Genomic DNA, 23929 nt, shown 5'->3' with positions numbered 1-23929 from the left:
CGGCGCTTTGAACACTTGTGCTTCCAAACGATCGAGCTGCCCATCAAATACGTGGAGCTGGCCTGTGAGTATAGTTATCTTTATCTTTTTTCATTTATTTGTTTGTTTATTTATTTATTTACCTATAATGTGTAGGGATTTATTTGTTGGCTAGCTGCTATTTTTTCCACTGATTCTAGTACCGTAATTGTGGCGCGGCCATAGAAACGCCGCCTGTTTTGCTGCCGGGCAACTTCCACAACATTACACGAAAGCATTGCGTGAAGTTACTTGCTAATGCAATGGTCTCGCTGAGACGTGGGTAGCGGAAGTCGGCACGTTAGGAGGCTGTTAGAATATCCGATCTACCTCTCGGATGAATAAAACTTGTTTTTGTAAATGATGAGACATTCATACACACTCTTGTACAAAAAGGTGTGATTATTCACGGCACCTTCTCTTTTGCCTCTCTCAACTGAAGCACGGAGATTGATTATTTCAAATGTACCCCTATTTAAAAATATATCCTAATAAAAGAAGTTGAAATATATATGCATAGAGGATAAGGAGATGTTAAAGCTGACAGAAGTGCTGAGGGTGAAATCCATGAGACTGAAGACCCAGCAGAAAGCAGCGAGAGTGCAGTTCAGGAAATGGAGGAAGATCAAATCGAAAGTTACGACGATTTCCCTGCAAAGTCGATCGTCCAATTTAAAACATGACGTTTCTTTTCGGAGACAAGTGCGCATGATTTTGAATTATTTACAGGGTGATCTTGATGTGGCCCTGATATTTAGAGTGGATTTAATTACGTAATCTGTATATTATCAGAATTAAATAAATGTTTTAAATGTGGACAGGTAAGACACAAGGCTAACTAACCAATGTAAGCGCTCTGATGAGACAGACAATTCGGATGTACCTGGCTTTTCAAAAAGTGATGGAGGCAAGTCCTTTATTCTGAATGGAGAATTCTGGTCAGAGTGTTTAGGATCAGAACAGTACATTATCTGTAAAGATGACGCGATCGGCACTTGAATTTGAAGCGGAGCAGGTGGATCCGGCTGCGGCTCGCGCCCGAGAGTGATGACGAGCGGAGTGCTAACGGTGTCCCACAGAAATTACAGCACCTAGCAGCCTGTGAGTACGGCTGCTGTGAAAGACAGAGGAGCTCTGCTCGTTATCAAAGAAACATATGTTATAAAAAAGAAAAGAGAGGGTGAAAGTGTTAGAGCTGAGAGAAGTTCTGAGGGTGAAATCCATGAGACTGAAGACACAGCAGAAAGCAGACGAAAGAGCAGTTCAGGAAATGGAGGAAGAAACAGAAAGAGTAAAACCCATGGCAAGAAAAAGAAAAGACGGGTCTGCTAGTAGCTGTAAAGCAAAATAAAGTTAAGAGCTCAGTCTACGAAAATAGCGGCCCATTGAAAGTTCAGGGTGCAGCTGATGTGACCTGCGGGCACGGGTGCAATGAGCGAGGATGAAGAAGTGGAAAGCAGAGACTCGGTTACATCTGTAAGGTGTAGTCTCGTCTCTGCTGAGCTTTCGTGGCGCCTACAGTAACAAGAGCATAATCCGTATTTTGAAGTTTATTGAGGGCTAGAGTAGTGTAAACGTCTGTCACCATTTCCCTGATCACCAGCTGTTTCTGAGATCGATTCAGGGTGTCCTACGCCAGGCTACAGCTTTAGGGTTAAAAGAATATAGACTGTGGGTATTAACAATGACATGAGTGGAGCTAAACGTTCCCTCAACCCAAACAGCAATAATACACTACTGGAGATGTCTTTCCATCTCTTTCCATGCTCCATTCATCCCTCTGGCTACTCCGATCACAGTCTTGTCCTTCTCAAAGTTTCCCATTTTCAAAGTACCTCTCCTTTATACTGGCATTTCAATAACAGTTTGCTAAAGGGTGCCCATTTCCTTAGTGTTTTGAGTTCTTCTGGAAGAGATGGAGATTGACGAGTATGTACTTTTCATCTTTATGACTCTGGTTAGAATGTTCAAAAATTGAAGTCAAGTTGTTTTGTCAACAGTATACTCAGAATATAACGGAGAACATGGAAAAGGCGAAGGCGGAGTGCACATGAGGCAGGAGGATAAGTTGCGTCCCCATGTATATACTGTAGTGTTTTATTACTAATAAGTATTAAATACAAATAAATAAATAAATCATTTTGAGAAAAAAATAAATGTATTAATTATTAAATAAAAAATCACAGAGCACAGTAATAGTACAATAGTAATAAGAACATATACAACTGCACATATTAAAAATATAATCATACCAATCTTAACAAAAGAAAAGCAAAATAAGTATTGCACATGAGATGAATTAGAATATTACACATTTTTCAGTAAATTAGAGACAAAATAATATCAATAATAGTTTAGACAAAACAAAATGTAATATAATTACAATTTATAAATAATTAAATAAATGCCTAAAATAAAATATTTTTTAAAGTTTTCCTTTTCTTGCTTTTATTGAAGCAAATCCATCAATTATTTTATCAAAATTAATTTGTTTTGTCAATTCCTGTTCAATTGATAAAATCGCCATATTTGACTAATTTTCCTGAGCAAGTGATGATCTGAAATATGTTTTGATAATTTTTAGTTTACTAAAGCTTCTTTCATCAGAAGCTACAGTAAGTGTTAGAAATATTCTCAATGCAACTTCTAAATTTGGATAGCACTGAACTAAACTATATGCAAGAATTGTTTTAAATGATCTAAACTTATAGCTGCTTTAAAATCTGGAATTAATTTCATTGCCTGATTTTTGAAACTGATTATTTCTGATAAGAATTCTACCGAATTTATATCATTTGGATATTTCAGGGATAAATCACACGATGCTTTTTTAGAAATTTCTGTATCCATCGGCCAAAATCCCATATAGTTCTTCATATCTCCATCTAACTTGTGATATTAAAATATCTAGTACTCCTTGGGAAATGAGTGCATCGAGCGAGAGCATCCAAAGCAAATTGTCTGTGTTGCTTAAGGCATTTGACAAACATTGCAACATACATTTGGCTTTTTTTTTTCTTATTTTTTATTTTTCAGTTTATTAATTTTCACTTTTCATCAATTTGGTGCCCTTTCCCCTTGTTCACCTGAGGCAAGTGCCTCGTTTGCCTCACCCTTGTCCTGGCCCCGCTTTTCAAATTTTGATATTTCATTCAATGATGGTGTTTTTGAGAATTTAAAAGCCAAGAAGCAAGATCTTATGGATTTATTCGACAGACTAGCAGAATACCCGCGCTTCGCAGCGGAGAAGTAGTGTGTTAAAGAAGTTATGAAAAAGAAAAGCAAACATTTTAAAAATAACGTAAGATGATTGTTAATGTAATTGTTTTGTCATTGATATTAGTGTTGTTGTCATATCTATCTATTTATATATATATATATATATATATATATATATATATATATATATATATATATATATATATATATATAGCAAAATAGCTGCGATTGGCAGCGAGAAGTAAAAAGAAAAGGAAACATTTTAATAATAACGTAACATGATTGACAATGTAATTGTTTTGTAATTGTCATGAGTGTTGCTGGCATATATATATATATATATATATATATACATCTATACATATATATATATACAGTTATATATATATACACATATACACACATACATATATATACATATACATATCTACATATATACTGTATATACACATATATATACAAATCTACATATATATATCTACATATATATATTAGGGGTGGACTCGATTAAAAAAATTAATCCAATTAATTAGAGGCTGTGTAAGAATTAATCTTGATTAATCGTATGTAATCGCCGTAAATTTGCCCCAAATCGCAAATGTTTTTTTTTTTATTTAAAACGGTTTTAATGGGCGACAGAATCAAATAATAGACATGGACATGAATATTGTAAACTGAAGCTGTTTTAATTTCTGAAAAAAGTTTTTAAACTGCATTTGAATTCAAAACAGAAACAAAAATATCATCCCTGGTTAAAATTGGGCAGACTTAAAAATAAAGTGGTAGTTTAAGTACTTTAAGTACATTTTCAGAATAGTATTGTCTTTAAATAATAATAACCAAAATTTCAACATAAAGTGCAGTTTTTCTTCTTAAAAAAATAAGTCAGAAACATAAAAGGTAATTTGACCAGCTTACTCTTTAAACTCTGAGTAACATTAGCCAAAATTATTTTGTACATTAGGCTAAAACAGTGTGATCATTGAACATTTTGTAATTAGATGTAATCAGAATTACTAACGGTCATGGAAGTCCAATGATCCCCAGTAAGAGCCACAAAGTCCGCTTTCTGTAATGCATCTAATTTTGCTTGCTTTTCAGTGTGCACAAAACCATGCTTTTATCAAGGCTTCGCTCGGGTAGTCGAAATGATCAGTCGTAGGAACGCGCTTTATTCCGACTCTAACATTTTTGTAGCTGTGATGTGTGCATCAGTGTAATGGATGTACCAGGAAATCATGCATTGACAAAAGTTCCCGTTTGCTTGGAATTGAAAGTGTGATTAAATGCGTTATTTTTTAACGCGTTATGGAGTACATGCATCGAAGCTTCTCAACTGTGCTTGTGCTAAGAAAGGGAAAATTTTAAAAATAACGTAACATGATTCTGCGTTAACCTAATATTTTTTCATACGTCCCAAACCAAGGAGATGGGAAGGTAAAATGAATCGGTAGCGGCGTACATAGTACGTACATCCCCTCTCGGGAATCGAACCTCGAATATCGGCGTTAGAGGCGAAGACTCTACAATTGCGCCACCACTTGTCTAAGCTAAAGTATGTATTGTAGATCTGGGTATATATATACATTTATATATATACCCGTGTACCGCAGTGGAGAAGTAGAAGTTATGAAAAAGAAAAGGGAACATTTTAAAAATAACGTAACATGACTGTCAATATACAGTAATTGTTTTGTGAGTGTTATTGAATGTTGCTGTCATCAAGGATTTGATTATCATTATTTCTTTCAATCAGGCTCGTATTTGTACGATGTGTTCAAGTTACATTCCGTGTTTGTCAATCGTTGTAAAGATAAGAGGTTTCATTCATCGATTAGTTCCTTACTGCATCAATAAACAGCTCGTCTTCCTTTTTATCTGTGATGTGACAAACTGCATGCACGGGTTTTTTTTACGCTGTCTTCCTTTAGCGGGACATTCACTTTTACCACCGTGTGCTTTGTTTCCACAGTAGCTGCATTTATGAATATGCTTATCAGGCGCTTCATATTTTTGCTGCCTTTTCAATTGTGTAATTCGGTTTTTGTTCAGCGCTCTTTGGAACTGTTGCTTTTTATCTGTGCACTGCATCAGTTCACGTGAGCCACTCGGTGTACTTGCATCGAAGTTTCCCAGCTGTGCTGGTGCCATCTCGTGCTATGTCCATAGCTTTATTTAATGTTACCTTAGTCCTGGCACTTAAAACTTTCTCTGGCAGTTTCGCTGAGTTTGTGTCAAACACCACCCTGACCATCTCATCTTCCTCTCCATAAGCACAGTCCTTCACCCGTGAATATTTACCCGTGGCAGTTTGCTATTGGATTGCCGCTGACGGACGGCCTTATATGGGCAGGCACTAAATTACAAACGCCAGCGGCAGCCTGTCTATGAACTTAATTTAAAGTGTAGGTTTACATCGTGCTTTGTTTCCGAAGTAGCAGAACTCGCTTCTTATTGTTTCGCTGCCTTCTCAATTATATAATGCATGTTTTCTTGAGCGCTTTTTTGAGGTCTTCCTGGTTTTCTATGTACTGCGTGATTACGTGGGAGGCGTGATGATGTCACACGAAACTCCGCCCCACGGCGTTGAAGCTCATCTCCATTACAGTAAATGGAGAAAAACTGCTTCCAGTTATGACCATTACGCGTAGAATTTCGATATAAAACCTGTCCAACTTTTGTAAGGAAGCTGTAAGGAATCAACCTGCCAAATTTCAGCCTTCCACCCACACGGGAAGTTGGAGAATTAGTGATGAGTCAGTGAGTGAGTGAGTGAGTGAGTGAGTGAGTCAGTGAGTGAGTGAGTGAGTGAGTGAGGGCTTTGCCTTTTATTAGTATAGATGAATGCATGATTCTCTTGTGCGTGCAAGGATTCAAGAATTGACTCAAATGGATTCTCCTACACAATATTTTTTTTGGACAAAAATCACAGAGTAAAGTGATTCAGTGCCTGAAAAATGAGGGTGTGTGCATAATTGAGGAGCCTGTGGCCATCAGGGCTCTAGCATTGGATTTTTACATAAGTTATTCTGTGCTGAAAGTATAAACGTCTCTTCTGAGACCAGGAGCCTCTTAGACAATCTGCTGCAAATCCCAACAACAGAATAAGGTCTCCTATGAAACCTCAGCCTGGAGGAGCTGACTATAGCCCACGGTGGACTAAACACTTGAAAGTCACCTGGAATAGATGGCCTGATGGTCAAGTTGTTTTAAAATATTTTGGACTTTTATTAGGTGCAGACTTATTTGTGATTTTTAAGGGAAACGCATAAAATAACGAACTGCTGTTGTCCTGTTGAAGGGCTGTGCTTGCTTTGCTTCTCAAAAACGGAGACTTGTCTGAACGTAAGAACTTGCATCCCATTAGCCTTTTGCATACAGACTATAAAATCCTGTCCAGGGCCCTGACTAATCATCATAGGAGAGTAATGCGTGTGTGTGTGTGTTTATGTAAACATGATAACCTGAGTACGCTTTACATCTAGGTCAACTAAATTTTGCATACAAAAACGTAGATTTCTATCAACTTTTGGGCAATTTCCGTTAACCGGAAGTGGTACTTTACCTTTTATTCATGCAGCTGCAGATTTATTCAACTTCACTTTTATAATAATTGTTTAATATATTACTTTGATTAGATTTGTTGTTGATTATTCTTTAATGTACATAATATAAAAATGTAATCATTGTCTTGTGGTTTACTCCTCAAATATCCATCTCCATATTTGAGTATACGAGACAGTCTAGGGGAGACCACTCCCAATTTTTTTTAGAATCTTTTTTGGATTTTTTTCTACAAAGTAGGAATTATATACAATAGAGTAATGGTCTGTTTTATGGAATTCATTATAACAAATTTAAAATTACATATGGGAAATTTGATTTTATTTAATATGTGTAGCATATTAACTGCTTATTGAATACATTGATGCCCTTTTTTATTTTTGGTGATTCACTGAATAAAAATTACTTTAAATATTTAATTATCATTCAGATAATACCTTTCATTTCAGTTATTTTACTTTTCTATTGATCATTTTTAATGCTGTGTCTTTAAGCGCTCAACAAATAAAAATGGTATGGTATGGTATTTTATATAGTCTGCATGAGGGGCTACAATTTACAAATGTTGCAGTATTGAAACGCTGACTGTTTTGTGAATTACTTTTTAATTATTTTTTGGGTATCACAGTAAAAATGCAGAACAAATCCATCCATCCATCCATTTTCTAACCCGCTGAATCCGAAGACAGGGTCACGGGGGTCTGCTGGAGCCAATCCCAGCCAACACAGGGCACAAGGCAGGAACCAATCCTGGGCAGGGTGCCAACGCACCGCAGGCAGAACAAAATCCTGCGTTTAAATCACAGACCAGTCCACAGAATCACATGAAATATCAGGCCAGAGGTTTACTGGAGCCGTTACTGGCACCTGTCCACATTGTCCTCTCTTCATTGATGTGGTCAGTCATCACAGAGTCTTTGGATGCTGTACGCCTACGTCAATAAACTGGAAGACTTGGGAGTGTGTCTGCTGTGTATGGGACTGAGGACGAAAAATGGTAAATTAGTGAAACCGAGGTGAGGAAACATTGTGTGAGTGAGTGAGGAGTTTATACATTTATACCTGATGGCTACGTGAATGTGAGTGGTATCGATACAAAAAATGAAGCATGTGAAGACTCCAAGTGTGACTTTAGTGTTAGTTGAGAGAAGACCGCTGTTGATGTTGTCAGTAGGAAAATGAAGGTATCCATCCATTATCCAACCCACTATTTTCATTAAAATGAGTTGAAATGTTAGTCAGCCTCATTTCAATCTGAATTCACTAAACAAAACATCACCACAGGGTGTCTGTCTCCAGCTTTTTTTTTGTTTGGTGACCTGTAGACAAACTGTGTAAATTCTTTACTTAAATATATTCACTGTTTTGTCCTCCCATTATGGTGCTCCCCACTCTCCCTCAAGAACTAAAACCCTTCCATAATGAACCTGTTAGCTGATGTGATCCCACTTCAGTCCCGAGGGCCTCTGTAACTGTTGGGTTTCTGTTCCATCTGATTCCTTTCAAGATTTCATGTTCTCCTGTTTTTCCATTTCCTATCACAGTCCAGAACTTCACAGCTATTTGTTGAATTCTACTAAATAATCACAACTGGTCAGTGAAGCAAGGCTTAAATACTCAGGCCATCATTGCCTGCTGTGTCTTGTGCAATACTCCCTATTCTGTAATGGTGATCTCAGAAAGGCTGGCACAGTGGCACAGTAGTAGCGCTGTTCCCACACCATAAGGAGACCAGGATTTGGTAACCACGTCTTCTTGTTTGGAGTTTGCATGTTTTCTCCGTCTCTGTATGGATTTCCTCCTGGCGCTCTGGTTTCCTTTCACTGTCCAAACACACGCAGATTAGGTGATTTAGCAGTGCTAAACTGGCCTGTGTGTGTGTGTGTGTTCACTTTGCAATGGACTAGAGCCCAGTCCACGGTTTATTGCTGCCTTCTGCCCTATGCAAGATGTAATAGGATCCAGCACCCCCCATAATCCTGGTCTGGATTAAGCGGGTTAGGAAATGTGCATGGTTTGTTTTTCTACCTTATTATTTAACTTTATTGTTTATTATTTATACATTAATATGCAAGCTGCAACTTATTATTAAAGCTCCATATTTCTCACTGTTTTTTATTTTTGTTTCTGTTGATGTACCTATTTGTATATTTATTTATATAAAGAGCTTTTGTTAAAAGCCAAATGTCCTCCTGAGGACAAATAAAGTTGCCTTCTATCTATCTATCTATCTATCTATCTATCTATCTATCTATCTATCTATCTATCTATCTATCTATCTAATGATCAGTTATTTTATTGCCTTATCTAATAAAGTTTTGACAGTGAACCCACTTCATCCTGCTGGGTGGACTTTCTCAAATAAATTCCGAAAAATGTAATCCACAAGGCAGTGGTTCACAATTTCAGTCCTGGGGTACCCCTACATTTGTAGATTTCTGTTCCAATTACGTACAAAATCAGTCAGTCAGGCTGTCTTTAATTGAGGTAATTCTTTAATTAGCTGCTCTTTTCTTTTTCTTATTCTACAGAATAATTCTTTATATTTATGTAGCGCTTTTCTCACTACTCAAAGCACTTCAGTAAGTGGGGAGTCGCTTCAACCACCACTAATGTATAGCACCCACCTGGATGATGCGACGGTAGCCATGTATGTGCCAATACATTCATCACACATGAGCTGTTAGGTGATGAAGTGGTGTGAGTGATAGCCATTTAGAAACAGGGAATGATAAGGGGTCCAGAATGAATTGGCCATGGAGGGCAATTAAGCCTGGACCTTGTGATAAATCCTACTCTCTACCAAGGATGCCCATACATTCAGAAGATTTATTTTTACCATTTTTACTTCAAAAAGTTTAATTCTACCATGGCTTTACACGCTTAACTCTGCTCTGTGCATGTTAACATTCTTTAAGTTCCCAGAACTAAGCTTAGCAGTATGGGTGATAGGACCTTTTCTTTGGTGGCACCGAGGCTGTGGAATTCTCTCTCTGATTACCTGAGAGCCCTACGGTCGACTGATGCTTTTAAACAAAACCTAAAAACTTATCTTTTTAGAAAGGGATTTTGTTAAATTACTTCTATAGATTATCTTGTTTAGTAATTTATTCTTATTTTGTAGCACTTTGAGATTGTTAAATATAAAGCGCAATATAAATAAAATGTATTTATTATTAACTGTCATTGCTTTAATACTGTATATCTCTTTTCTGTGATGTTTGTGTCCCACGAGTAGAACCGAACCCAAAGGCAAACAACAATGAATGATGAGAGGGCTTAGATAATTCAGTTTTATGGCCACTAGCATGCCATTTAGCAAACAATGGTGTAAATAACCATAAGACGTAGAAATGGGGAATAAAAATCATGATGCCAAGGATAATTGAAATAAAAACCACATATTGTCCCCATGTGGTTGCTTGCCAATAAGATTTAGCAAACCCGGTTTTGTAAATTCCTGGAAATAACAACTTCATTCATTGAGGAAGTAGTTAAAGACGATTAAGATGAAAACCTGCATCTTTGGGAGAAGTGACAGACAGGGCAGCAACTCGAGAATCATTGCGATCAGGGAGCGTGTCATCATTTAAACATCCATGCACTAGATGGCACTAATGAACCTTCAGGCACACAATCGGACAAGCATTAGAGCATATCTAGTTCTTAAATTGTTGACTAGATTAGTGGGCGTGCTGTGAACTTGAAGCGGGGTCTTCGCTTTACATGAGAGAAGTTGAAGTAGGTGTTCAGACGATGATGTCTTGCTATTATGAATGTGACTTGTTCCGCGTGCTGCTGTGACGATGATCAGGTACAAGCTACTTAATATCTGATTAAGACAACCCGTGAGACACCAGCTGGTTGACCTTCTCTCTGCAGTCATGCGGTCACCATCCTACTGACAGCCGAGAATCCATATGCAGTAGTTCGCCGGCGAGTGTGGCTGCGGCTCTTTTGCAGCGCTGTCAGTCTCTTTACAGTGACGACATTTTATACAGTCTCTGAAAAAAAAACCCCGAGGTCAGTCCACCCGATCGGTATAGCGCACACTTTAAATCTATGACCTGTTTACTTATCATTATAGAAAACGGTGAGTTTATTTGTGTCTATATAATTTCACTACCGACAGTCATTTTGCGTTGTCGTGCTCCTACACATCATGAACTAAAATCTCGGGAGAGCGCCACAGATTCCACTTTTGTCATTCTTCGTGTCATTGGCTGTCAGATTTTTGTCCACACGCTACTCCGCTCAGCACCTTGTATTATGCAGTTAGGATGGGCACTGGGCGCTCAATGCTCGAAACACGACCATCTGGCATTCAAGCATAACGGAACGTGTATGAATGTGGGAAACATCACTTACAAATCACTCTTTTTGTGACCTCATGATTGGAATAGATCTGCGGAGCAGCTTGTGAAATCGCACATGCGCAGATCGTCTTTTGTTTCCTGCCGTGGTGGCGCTTACCTGTCTGCGTTTCGATCGGTGCCAATCGTCGTGAAGCCTGCTGGGAACGAGTACGTGCACGCGCTTTCGCGTAAACTAACAAAAGAAGAAGAAGAAGAAGAATTGGGTATGTTCTTGTATCAAATTTGGACTAAATTAACTTTAAATTAACGAGTTAATATTACGTTGCGTTTTCTAGTTAGGCTGTCAAAAAAACTGATTTGTCACTTGGGCACAATTGATGTTAAAACAAAGCCATTGTTTTCTTTTAACAGAAGCGTAATCAGACTTGGGAATTACTCGCCTATTTTGTGTTAAACTTAAAATTACACGAAAAGTGCAATAAACCGAGATAAATAAAACGTGTTTAATATTTTTTAAATTGTTTGTGCTCATAGATTATGATAGATTAATGTTCACAATACCCAATGCACCTGGTTAGCTTTAAAGTAACCCCAATGAAAAGTTTTGAGGTTGAGGATACGGGGATTGCTAAAGTCCTCTTATGTGTGTGGATTAATTTCTTCCATTAAGCTAAAATAAGTATGTTTAGTAAGCACCTCTTGGATATGTAGAATTTAGATTTTTAGATATGTATAATTCACTTAATTTGATGAAAACACTTGACAAAGGAACTTATTAAATTCAAACTTTTGTTTTCCACGTACAGCGCAGCATACCATATTCATCCGAGCTGTTTTACAAGTTAATTTAAATTAGTGCCTGCATAGTTCGAAAGAATGTAGGGTTGGTTATGCCCCTAGGATTAACATTACCTCTTGGTTTTAATTACAATTCTTTCTTTTAAAAGGTAACAGATATAGAACACTTAAAAATATTAAACGCTATGTTAAAACACTTTAGAGGTATGGATAGACAATTCATATTTGCATCTATTTTATGGTTAGATTTGACAATAATCACCTTAAATCTCATTTTACGTCACTCTCCACACACATCATAAATTTTAATAGAATGCAAGAAAATGTTTATTTTTATCTTCACCCTAATAAGTGCATAGCTAAGTTTTACATTTACGTTTACATGTACTGATTTGGCTGACACCTTTATCCAACGTGACTTGCAACATTTATGATACCATTGGTTTCATTTCTTATGGTTTTCCAGTTGGAGCGCAGGCAGGTCAGGTGACTTGCTCGGGGTCACCAGTATCGGTAGTGGGATCTGAACCCAAACCCCAGGGTGTGAAGTCTAAAGCCTTAACCCCACTACACCACACTGGCTACAAGTTTTCCCAGCATCACAATAGCAGTTTAAGAAGAAACAGTCCCCTGTCCACCATGATGCTAATTTTGTTAAGTAAGTTTGGAAATTTTGAGATAATGATGGTATTAACTAACAGTTATCTCTCAATAGGTAATAACTTAAATTAGATATGGAAATGTAAAAAAGGAGGTATAAAATATAAACATCCACCAACAATGTCGATATTACTAAATATACAAATATCACAAGCAAAACAATATAAAAAACTGCAAGGATACATAAAACTGCCCAATTAAATGCTTGTGCCAGATCATATTCTGCAGAAAAATATATATCCATCCTCCTCCATCCATTTTCCAACCCGCTGAATCCGAATACAGGGTCACGGGGTTCTAGGCAAAAAAAAAAAAAAAAATTGAAGAAAGAGTTTATCAGGCTCCTGGTTACAAATTGATGGACGTGTCTTACAATCTTGCTCATTGTTTTTCAAGGTCAAATTATATGAAGAATATCTTATCAACAAACATCTTGCATTATTAGCTACCTCAGGTTTCTAGTATTAATTTTTGGCTTGCTAAGAAGATTAAATGTGACGGCTCTAACGTTTTTAACAGGGAATGCATTATAGGAGTGGTTCTCAAACTGTGGGGGGCGCGAAGTAACAAAAAGTGGGGCGTGAAGATGTGGGAAAAAAAAAGAAAACAAGAATCGAAAATCTGAAAAATACATCTATTGAAACCAAAACAAATTAACTTAAACTACATTCTGATACTAGAAAAATAAAATATATAGAGTTAGATAAATGTTGATAAAAGTTAAGTAGGTATAATAAAATATGCGTCTATGATATATCATTAATTAAAAAAGAACAAATTGGTGTCGGGGGGGTTCCTTTCAAAACTAATTTTAAGGGGAGCTGTTATGAAAACTCGGGTCGCAAATACTTAAAGGTTGAGAAATGCTACATTATAGGGTTTATTTAGGTCTGCTATTGTCATGTGTACACTCTACGGTGAAATTCTTATTCAACTACAAACAACACGTCGCCACGATACAGTGTCATGATTGCAATGCATACCATATGTCTGTTTTTAGTCATCTTTTCATTTATTTACTGACTAAAATTACAAGTAGAACAGAGAAGAGACATACATAAGATAGACAGATAGATGGAATTTGGCTTTTTTGCAGAAGCTCATTAAATAGATAGATGGATAAATAAATATACAGTGGTGGGCAAAAGTACGCACTGTGAATGACTAAAAAGAGAGAGAGTTTTAAAACAAAGAAAACTTCTGACTTGCTGTTAGTATAAAGGAGCCCCCACAGCGTTTCTTGACACACTTTATACTGAGTGATTTGTTGGCTGAAAGTCCTCAGAGGTGGTGTGTAAGAGAGAGGCTGTGCAGCTTTGTTCATAATGGCACTCAGTTTTGTTTTAATTCTGTCTTGTGCTACGACCTCAAGGGGGTCCGCAGTGTGCCCCATAACTGAGTCTGCCCTTTTAATTAGCTTGTTGATTTTGTAGAATTTTCTTAATTAGTGACCTGATTTTGCTTCTAATTAACCTATTTTGAATTAATTTTAATTGACTGGCTCTTGAAGACTCAGACCCCTTAATTGTTTCTTTTTCATACATTAGCATCCAAACAATAATGAGATACAAAATGAACTAAAACAACTGGTGTCCATCATACAATATCTGAAAATAAAGAAAGATGAAGGTTTCAGGAATGTTGATCTGCTCAGGTCATCGAAATATTTCAACAGAGCTCTTAGAAAAGAGAAAATCAATTTCAGAAATGTCTGCTATTGCACAATGAGAGCAGCAACAAGCCATGGCATTAAAGAATGAGTTTAATTAAAAGACAACACTTGGCACCTCATTAAGCAACTGGTTGGAGTAAAATTGGCTGGAGTTCATGGCCCTGACTTAGTTGGTCTTCTGTTGGCTCACTCACTTCACATTTCATTTCTGTTTAAGGAAAGAAATGAAGCAAATTCAGAGGAATGTTGAAGAAATTCAGGGGGAACAAATCTGAAAATTGAAGTTAATTAGCAGCAAAAACAGGTCACTAATTAAGAAAAGGGTTAGAATGAACAGCTGCAGCCACTATAGCCCACCAGGACCAGAGTTGGGGACCCCTGCCCGAAGTGCTTTCTTTCTGCTCATTTATGTAAATGTTGGAGCCAGACTTGTAACACTATATTTTAAATGATCATGTAAGTGCTCATTGATGGTTGCTCATATTACAGGCCCACGGATCATCATTTACAAATGACCTACTGCTCTTAAGATGATTTCTAATGCCTAGTCAATTAATGTGAACCGTGGTTGTATTCTGTGAATTTGCTTTAAGTTGTTTGCTACTTTTAAAATGTAAGTTTTTAATGTGTTCAGCTCCTTTTGGTTCATTATGAAATAAAGTCTTGTCTTTCTATACAATAGAAGGCGCCGTTTTCAGTAGTGCTTTGATGGACACAATGGAGAAGACTTGCCACACTGTCTTGGAGCCAAAACAAGTGGGATTTAAATGTGAAGAGGACCTGAGAGGAGACGGGAAAAATGACAGAGATGAGGGCTACCTTTGCTTGGCTACCACGGAGAACAAAACTGTACACATTAAGCTTGAGGACTGTGAATCGGAATTTTGCAACCAGAAACAGATGATCCTTCACATTAAGAAGGAGAATTGTGAACAGGCGGCCATGGTCAACAAGTCTGTTTTCCTTGACATTCAGAAAAATAGTCTTGTAAGTGAAGTTAAGCAGGAAGCACTTAAACCAGAGTGTGATTCCCATCCAGATGAACTGGTAATGGAATTAGACTGCAATTATAACGGACGCTGTGCTCACCAGGAAAATTCTGGCCAGATGAAGCTGGAACCTTTGGAGTCTGACGTGAAGAGGAATGAGAAAACAACTCCATCTGAGAAAGGTAGGTGTTAAAATAAAAATAGATAAAACTTGATAGTGATGTGCTTATATAAAAGTTGGGGAAGCTAATTGCGGTTGGGAATATCATTCTCTTCATTGTGTAAACATAATTTATTGTAATAGTAAACAAGCATTTAACAGACTGGGTGGGAATCTTTGGGAATCTGATGACTCAATTTGTTTTAAATACCTGGAGAGTGAATTCAATTCAAAATCAATCTGCAATTCAATATATATAAGATATATACAGTCAAATGAAAAAGTTTAGGAACCCCTCTTAACTCTGTGGATTTTTGCTTATCATTGGCTGAGCTTTCAAAGTAGCAACTTCCTTTTAATATACAACATGCCTTATGGAAACAGTAGTATTTCAACAGTGACATTAAGTTTATTGGAGTAACAGAAAATATACAATATGCATCATAACAAAATTAGACCAGGGCATACATTTGGGCACCCCAACAGAGACATCAATACTTAGTTGAGCCTCCTTTTGCAAATATAACAGCCTCTAGATGCCTTCTATAGGCTTTGATGAGTGTCTGAATTCTGGATGGAGGTATTTTTGACCATTCTTCATTACAAAATCTCTCCAGTTCAGTTAAATTTGATGGCTGCCGAGCATGGACAGCCTGCTTCAAATCATCCCATAGATTTTCAATGATATTCAAGTCAGGGGACTGTGACGGCCATTCCAGAACATTGTACTTCTCCTTCTGCATGAATACCTTTGTAGATTTCAAACTGTGTTTTGGGTCATTGTCTTGTTGGAATATCCAACCCTTGCGTAACTTCAACTTTGTGACTGATGCTTGAACATTGTCCTGAATAATTTGTTGATATTGGGTTGAATTCATCCGACCCTCGACTTTAACAAGGGCCCCAGTCCCTGAACTAGCCACACAGCCCCACAGCATGATGGAACCTCCACCAAATTTGACAGCAGGTAGCAGGTGTTTTTCTTGGAATGCAATGTTCTTCTTCCGCCATGCAAAGCGATGTTTGTTATGACCAAATAACTCAATTTTAGTCTCATCAGTCCAAAGCACTTTGTTCCAACATGAATATGGCTTGTCTAAATGAGCATTTAATACAACAAGCGACTCTGTTTGTGATGTGAGTGCAGAAAAGGCTTCTTTCTCATCACCCTACCATACAGAGGTTCTTTGTGCAAATTGCACTAAATTGTAGAACGATGTACAGATACACCATCTGCAGCCAGATGTTCTTGCAGGTCTTTGGAGGCGATCTGTGGGTTGTCTGTAACCATTCTCACAATCCTGTGCATATGCCGCTCCTGTATTTTTCTTGGCCTGCCAGACCTGCTGGGTTTAACAGCAACTGTGCCTGTGGCCTTCCATTTCCTGATTCCATCCCTTACAGTTGAAACTGACAGTTTAAACCTCTGAGATAGCCTTTTTTTTTAGCCTTCCTCTAAACCTTGATACTCAACAATCTTTGTTTTCAGATCTTTTGAGAGTTGCTTTGAGGATCCCATGCTGTCTGTCACTCTTCAGAGGAGAGTCAAAGGGAAGCACAACTTGCAATTGACCACCTTAAATACCTTTTCTCATGATTGGACACACCTGTCTAAAGTTCAAGGCTTAACGAGCTAATCCAACAAATTTGGTGTTACAAGTAATCAGCATTGAGCAGTTACATGCATTCAAATCAGCAAAATTACAAGGGGACCCACATTTTTGCACAGCCAGTTTTTCACATTTGATTTAATTTCATACAACTAAATACTGCTTCACTAAAAATCTTTGTTTGGAAAACAACCCAGTACTCAGATGTTTCTAGGAAATGAAAGACATACCACAGTTATCCTTTTTGTTGAAAGTAAATTATTATGCAGGCTGAGAGGGGTTCCCAAACTTTTTCATATGAGACTCTCTCTCAACCCCTCTCAGCCTGCATAATAATTTACTTTCAACAATATATATATTGTGTGATGGCTGGCATCCCTGCCAAGATGGTTCGTGGTGACTTACCTGGCTAGGAGACAAAGGTAGTGAATAATTGGGCTGCAAAAAAGACAGAGTCCCTGCTTCAGCTAGGAGGTTGGCAGAAGATGGCAACATAGAAATTGATATGCTGGCCAAACCTGTCAAAAGTAACAACTTAACCCTAAAAGCGAACCACTGGATAAATGTGCAGATTTTGCTTAGAAGGATATCTGGCCTTACAACACAATTCAGCTTGAGCCGTACCTGATTCACACTGCAACCAGAATGGCAAAATCTAAAGGTTTTTTTTTTTTTTTTTTTATTTTTTTTTTAATTTTATTACAATCAATACATAGCATTCAATTTTTTACAAAAAAGAATTATGTTAAGAACAGATCGATCCCCACCCTGAGAGAGAGAGCAAGCCAAAGCGGTGTAAAATTTAAGGCTTGTAAAATACCTAAATTAATAAATTCTCTGTGCTTTATAAACTTATTTTAAAATATTACTGATTAGATCCTGCCATGTTTTGAAAAAAGTCTGTACAGATCCTCTGAGTATTTGATTTTTTCCAATCTATACTAATAAAAGGCAAAGCCCTCACTCACTCACTCACTGACTCATCACTAATTCTCCAACTTCCCGTGTGGGTGGAAGGCTGAAATTTGGCAGGTTCATTCCTTACAGCTTCCTTACAAAAGTTGGGCAGGTTTTATCTCGAAATTCTACGTAATGGTCATAACTGGAAGCAGTTTTTCTCCATTTACTGTAATGGAGATGAGCTTCAACGCCGTGAGGGGAGTTTCGTGTGACATCATCACGCCTCCCACGTAATCCGCGCAGTACATAGAAAACCAGGAAGACCTCAAAAATGCTGAAGAAAACATGCATTATATAATTGAGAAGGCAGCAAAACAATAAGAAGCGGCAGTGACATATACAACCATATTCATGAGTTCTGCTACTTCGGAAACAAAGCACGATGTAAACCTACACTTTAAATTAAGTTCATAGACAGGCTGCGCTGGCGTTTGTAATTTAGTGCCTGCCCATATAAGGCCGTCCGTCAGCGGCAATCAATAGCAAACTGCCACGGGTAAATATTCACGGGTGAAGGACTGTGCTTATGGAGAGAAGATAAGATGGTCAGGGTGGTGTTTGACACAAACTCAACGAAACTGCGAGAGAATTTTTAAGTGCCAGGACTAAGGTAACATTAAATACAGCCACGGACATAGCACCAGATGGCACCAGCACAGCTGGGAACCTTCGATGCATGTACACCGAGTGGCTCACGTGAACTGACGCAGTGCACAGATAAAGGCAACAGTTCCAAAAGGCTGAACAAAACCGAATTACACAATTGAAAAGGCAGCAAAAATATGAAGCGTCTGATAAGCATATTCATAAATCCAGCTACTGCGGAAACAAAGCACCGGTGGAAAAAGTCAATGTCCGCTAAAGGAAGACAGTGTAAAAAAACCCATGCATGCAGTGTGTCCGCGTCTCAGATAAAGAAGAAGGCGGCGCTGTTTATTGATGCAGTAAGAAACGAATCGATGAAAGAAACCTGTCATCTTTACAGCGATTGACAAACACGGAATGTAACTTGAACACAACACATCCTACAAATACGAGCCTGATTGAAAGAAATAATGATAATCAAATCCTTGATGACAGCAACACTCAGTAACACTCACAAAACAAATACTGTATATTGACAGTCATGTTACGTTATTTTTAAAATGTTCCCTTTTCTTTTTCTAGCTTTTTTAACACACTACTTCTCCGCTGCGATACTGGGGTATATTTATATGTATATATATATATATCCCCGCTCTACATACTCGAATAATGGACACTTTATTAGCCATCAATGATTGTTTTGGTAAAGCTATACTCAGTGTATTCATTAGATGAGCGGTAAAAAGTAAGGCGAGGAGGATGACTCATTGAGGCATGCAGGCTGTAGTCTTGGCGTCAACTCTATCTGAATTAGCGATCACATTTGAAAAATATATCTTTTCAAGTTCTATTTAGTCCATATGTGTAAAACTCAAGGTCCATGGGCCACATCCGCCAGGCGTGTAATTATATCCGACCCACGAGATCATTTTATATACTGTATTATTGTTATTAATGGCCTGGGTATATGAAGCGCTGGTAACACAATAAACTACAGATCCCATAATGCAGCGCTTCAGCTGCCTTGCCGGTGCTTCCGCGTTAATCAAGTCTACCTTATGATGCTGCAAGTTATTGCGAAGCTAGAGTTATTGCGCACTGAGTTTGCACAGCGCTTTGGTGACTTTGAAGAACAAAAAAAGTCCGTCTACATGCGGCTCGAACCTTGTGCATGTTTGGTAGCACATATTGTGTAAACATAATTTATTGTAATAGTAAACAAGCATTTAACAGACTGGGTGGGAATCTTTGGGAATCTGATGACTCAATTTGTTTTCAATACCTGGAGAGTGAATTCAATTCAAAATCAATCTGCAATTCAATATATATAAAATATATACAGTCAAATGAAAAAGTTTAGCAACCCCTCTTAACTCTTTGGATTTTTGCTTATCATTGGCTGAGCTTTCAAAGTAGCAACTTCCTTTTAATATACAACATGCCTTATGGAAACAGTGGTATTTCAGCAGTGACATTAAGTTTATTGGATTAACAGAAAATATGCAATATGCATCATAACAAAATTAGACCGGGGCATACATTTGGGCACCCCAACAGAGACATCAATAAATAGTTGAGCCTCCTTTTGCAAATATAACAGCCTCTAGATGCCTTCTATAGCCTTTGATGAGTGTCTGAATTCTGGATGGAGGTATTTTTGACCATTCTTCATTACAAAATCTCTCCAGTTCAGTTAAATTTGATGGCTGCCGAGCATGGACAGCCTGCTTCAAATCATCCCATAGATTTTCGATGATATTCAAGTCAGCGGACTGTGACGGCCATTCCAGAACATTTTACTTCTCCCTCTGCATGAATGCCTTTGTAGATTTCAAACTGTGTTTTGGGTCATTGTCTTGTTGGAATATCCAACCCTGCGTAACTTCAACTTTGTGACTGAGGCTTGAACATTATCCTGATGAATGTGTTGATATTGGGTTGAATTCATCCGACCCTCGACTTTAACAGGGTCCCTGAACTAGCCACACAGCCCCACAGCATGATGGAACCTCCACCAAATTTGACAGCAGGTAGCAGGTGTTTTTCTTGGAATGCAATGTTCTTCTTCCGCCATGCAAAGCGATGTTTGTTATGACCAAATAACTCAATTTTAGTCTCATCAGTCCAAAGCACTTTGTTCCAAAATGAATCTGAATCTTGTCTAAATGAGCGTTTACATACAACAAGCGACTCTGTTTGTGGTGTGAGTGCAGAAAAGGCTTCTTTCTCATCACCCTGCCATACAGAGGTTCTTTGTGCAAATTGCACTGAATTGTAGAACGAAGTAAAGATACACCATCTGCAGCCAGATGTTCTTGCAGGTCTTTGGAGGCGATCTGTGGGTTGTCTGTAACCATTCTCACAATCCTGTGCATATGCCGCTCGTGTATTTTTCTTGGCCTGCCAGACCTGCTGGGTTTAACAGCAACTGTGCCTGTGGCCTTCCATTTCCTGATTCCATTCCTTACATTTGAAACTGACAGTTTAAACCTCTGAGATAGCCTTTTTTTTTAGCCTTCCTCTAAACCTTGATACTCAACAATCTTTGTTTTCAGATCTTTTGAGAGTTGCTTTGAGGATCCCATGCTGTCTGTCACTCTTCAGAGGAGAGTCAAAGGGAAGCACAACTTGCAATTGACCACCTTAAATACCTTTTCTCATGATTGGACACACCTGTCTACAAAGTTTAAGGATTAACGAGCTAATCCAACCAATTTGGTGTTACAATTAATCAGCATTGAGCAGTTACATGCATTCAAATCAGCAAAATTACAAGAGGACCTACATTTTTGCACAGCCAGTTTTTCACATTTGATTTAATTTCATACAACTAAATACTTCTTCACTAAAAATCTTTGTTTGGAAAACAACCCAGTACTCAGATGTTTCTAGGAAATGAAAGACATACCACAGTTATCCTTTTTGTTGAAAGTAAATTATTATGCAGGCTGAGAGGGGTTCCCAAACTTTTTCATATGACACGAGAGAGAGAGAGAGAGAGAGTCTCATATGAAAAAGTTTGGGAACCCCTCTCAACCTGCATAATAATTTACTTTCAACAATATATATATATTGTGTGATGGCTGACATCCCTGCCAAGATGGTTCGTGGTGACTTACCTGGCTAGGAGACAAAGGTAGTGAATAATTGGGCTGCAAAAAAGACAGAGTCCCTGCTTCAGCTAGGAGGTTGGCAGAAGATGGCAACATAGAAATTGATATGCTGGCCAAACCTGTCAAAAGTAACAACTTAACCCTAAAAGCGAACCACTGGATAAATGTGCAGATTTTGCTTAGAAGGATATCTGGCCTTACAACACAATTCAGCTTGAGCCGTACCTGATTCACACTGCAACCAGAATGGCAAAATCTAAAGGTTTTTTTTTTTTTTTTTTTTTTTTATTTATTAATTTTATTACAATCAATACATAGCAATCAAGTTTTACAAAAAAAATTATGTAAGAACAGATCGATCCCCACCCTTGAGAGAGAGAGCAAGCCAAACGGTGTAAAATTTAAGGCTTGTAAAATACCTAAATTAACAAATTCTCTGTGCTTTATAAACTTATTTTAAAATATTACTGATTAGATCCTGCCATGTTTTGAAAAAGTCTGTACAGATCCTCTAACTGAGTATTTGATTTTTCCAATTTTAAATAATATAACACATCAGTTTCCCACTGACTTAAAAGGAGAGTTTGGGTTCTTCCAGTTTATCAGAATAAGTCTGCGTGCCAACAGTGTAGTGAATGCAATCACAATTTGTTTGTCTTTCTCCACTTTAAGACCCTCTGGAAGAACCCCAAACACAGCTGTTAATGGGTTAGGAGGGATTGTGAGTCCAAGGCTGTCTGAGAGGTAATTAAAAATGTTTGTCCAGAATAATGTTAATTTGGTGCAGGCCCAGAACATGTGACCCAGTGAGGCTGGGGCTTGGTTGCAACGTTAGCAGGTTGGATCATGCCCTGGAAACATTTTGGAGAGTTTTAGTGAGACAGATGTGCTCGATATATAATTTTGAGTTGTATAATTGTATGCTTTGCATATGGAGCTTGAGTGAATTCTCTGCATTGCTACTTTCCACTCCTTTTCTGATATATTAATTGAGAGGTCATTTTCCCAGTGTCCTCTTGGATCTTTGAAAGGAAGGGATTGTAAAATGATTTTATATATTGTAGAGATGGAGTCTAACTCCTTGAAATTGAGCAATATTTTTCCAGCGTGGATGAGGGTGCAAGATGAGGAAAATCTGGAAGGTTCTGTTTAACAAAGTTCCTGATTTGAAGATAGTGAAAGAAATTTGTAGCTGGAATGTTAAATTTGGAATGTAATTGTTCATAGGATGCAAAGGCGTTGTCTATATAAAGATCTCTAAGCAAGTTAATTCCAAATTTTTCCAGATATTAAAAACTGCATATGTTTGTGAGGTTGAAAGAGGTGGTTCTCTTGCAGGGTGCCACAGAAAGAAGCTTCTCCGTCTTAAAATGCTTTCTACATTGGTTCCAGATTCTAAGTGAGTGGAGCACAATTGGGTTATTAGTGTATTGCCGATAGCGTGTGTTTATTGGAGCACAGAGCAGGAATACAAAGAAGTACTGCAGGATTTTACTTCTATTGCGGTCCATGCCTGTGTATGTTCTTCTATTTGTGTCCAGGTTCTTATCGACTGTATATTTGCGCCCAGTAATAAAACTGGAAGTTAGGTAGAGCCATGCCACCTTCTGCCTTTTGTCTTTGTAGGGTCGCTCTTTTGATGCGTGGATGTTTAGAATTCCAAATAAATGAGGTTATTGTTGAATCTAATTGCTTAAAGAACGATTTATTAATGTATATTGGTATGTTTTGAAATAAAAAGGAGCTTAGGAAGAATATTCATCTTAACAGTGTTAATTCTTCCAGCTAGTGTGAGATGAAGGGTTGACCATCTATGCAAGTCTTGTTTAATTTTTTCCATGCAGGCGAAAATTTTGTTGATATAGAGCTTTATGTTTACTTGTGATGTTTACCCTAGGTATTTAAACTGTTCTGCAATGATAAAAGGTAGGGTGTCTAATCTAATATTATATGCTTGAGAATTCACGGAAAGAGTACACTTTTATTCAGATTAATTCTGAGACCAGAGAGCTTTTGAAATTCTGTGAGTGCTGCTAAGACTGCAGGCACAGAATTTTCTGGGTCGATATATACAGTACCATGTCATCTGCATATAATGAGATTTTCTGTTCCAGTCCTTCTCTGCTAATCCCCTTTATCTGATCAGTATTTCGACAATGTATTGCCAGTGGTTCAATGGCAATTGCAAACAACAGTGGTGACAAAGGGCATCCTTGTCTTGTGCCACGTTCTAGTTTAAAGTAGTCTGAGCAAATGTTATTGATG

The 23929-nt window shown here is 37.8% G+C and overlaps 1 protein-coding gene across 5 annotated transcripts in view; it reads left to right on the top strand.

Moving 5' to 3' along the window:
• LOC120533167 (zinc finger protein 415-like) overlaps positions 1-23929 on the top strand; it is a 43289-nt gene continuing 19360 nt past the window's right edge. For 2 of the 5 annotated variants that reach the window (XM_039759882.1, XM_039759881.1), the window contains exons 1-2: positions 11218-11380; positions 14930-15418. In XM_039759882.1, coding sequence (XP_039615816.1) covers positions 11233-11380; positions 14930-15418 — 637 coding nt within the window. In that variant the 5' untranslated portion in view covers positions 11218-11232. Of the gene's footprint in view, positions 65-10478; positions 10616-11217; positions 11381-14929; positions 15419-23929 lie in introns of those variants that run through there. The other 3 variants (XM_039759885.1, XM_039759884.1, XM_039759883.1) reach the window with 3 other exon arrangements.

This window comes from Polypterus senegalus, chromosome 8, assembly GCF_016835505.1.
Source record: "Polypterus senegalus isolate Bchr_013 chromosome 8, ASM1683550v1, whole genome shotgun sequence".
In the NCBI taxonomy this organism is placed as follows: Eukaryota; Metazoa; Chordata; class Cladistia; order Polypteriformes; family Polypteridae; genus Polypterus; species Polypterus senegalus.
The sequence above is the reverse complement of the archived record's forward strand: the minus strand, read 5'-3'. Positions and strand labels throughout refer to the sequence as shown.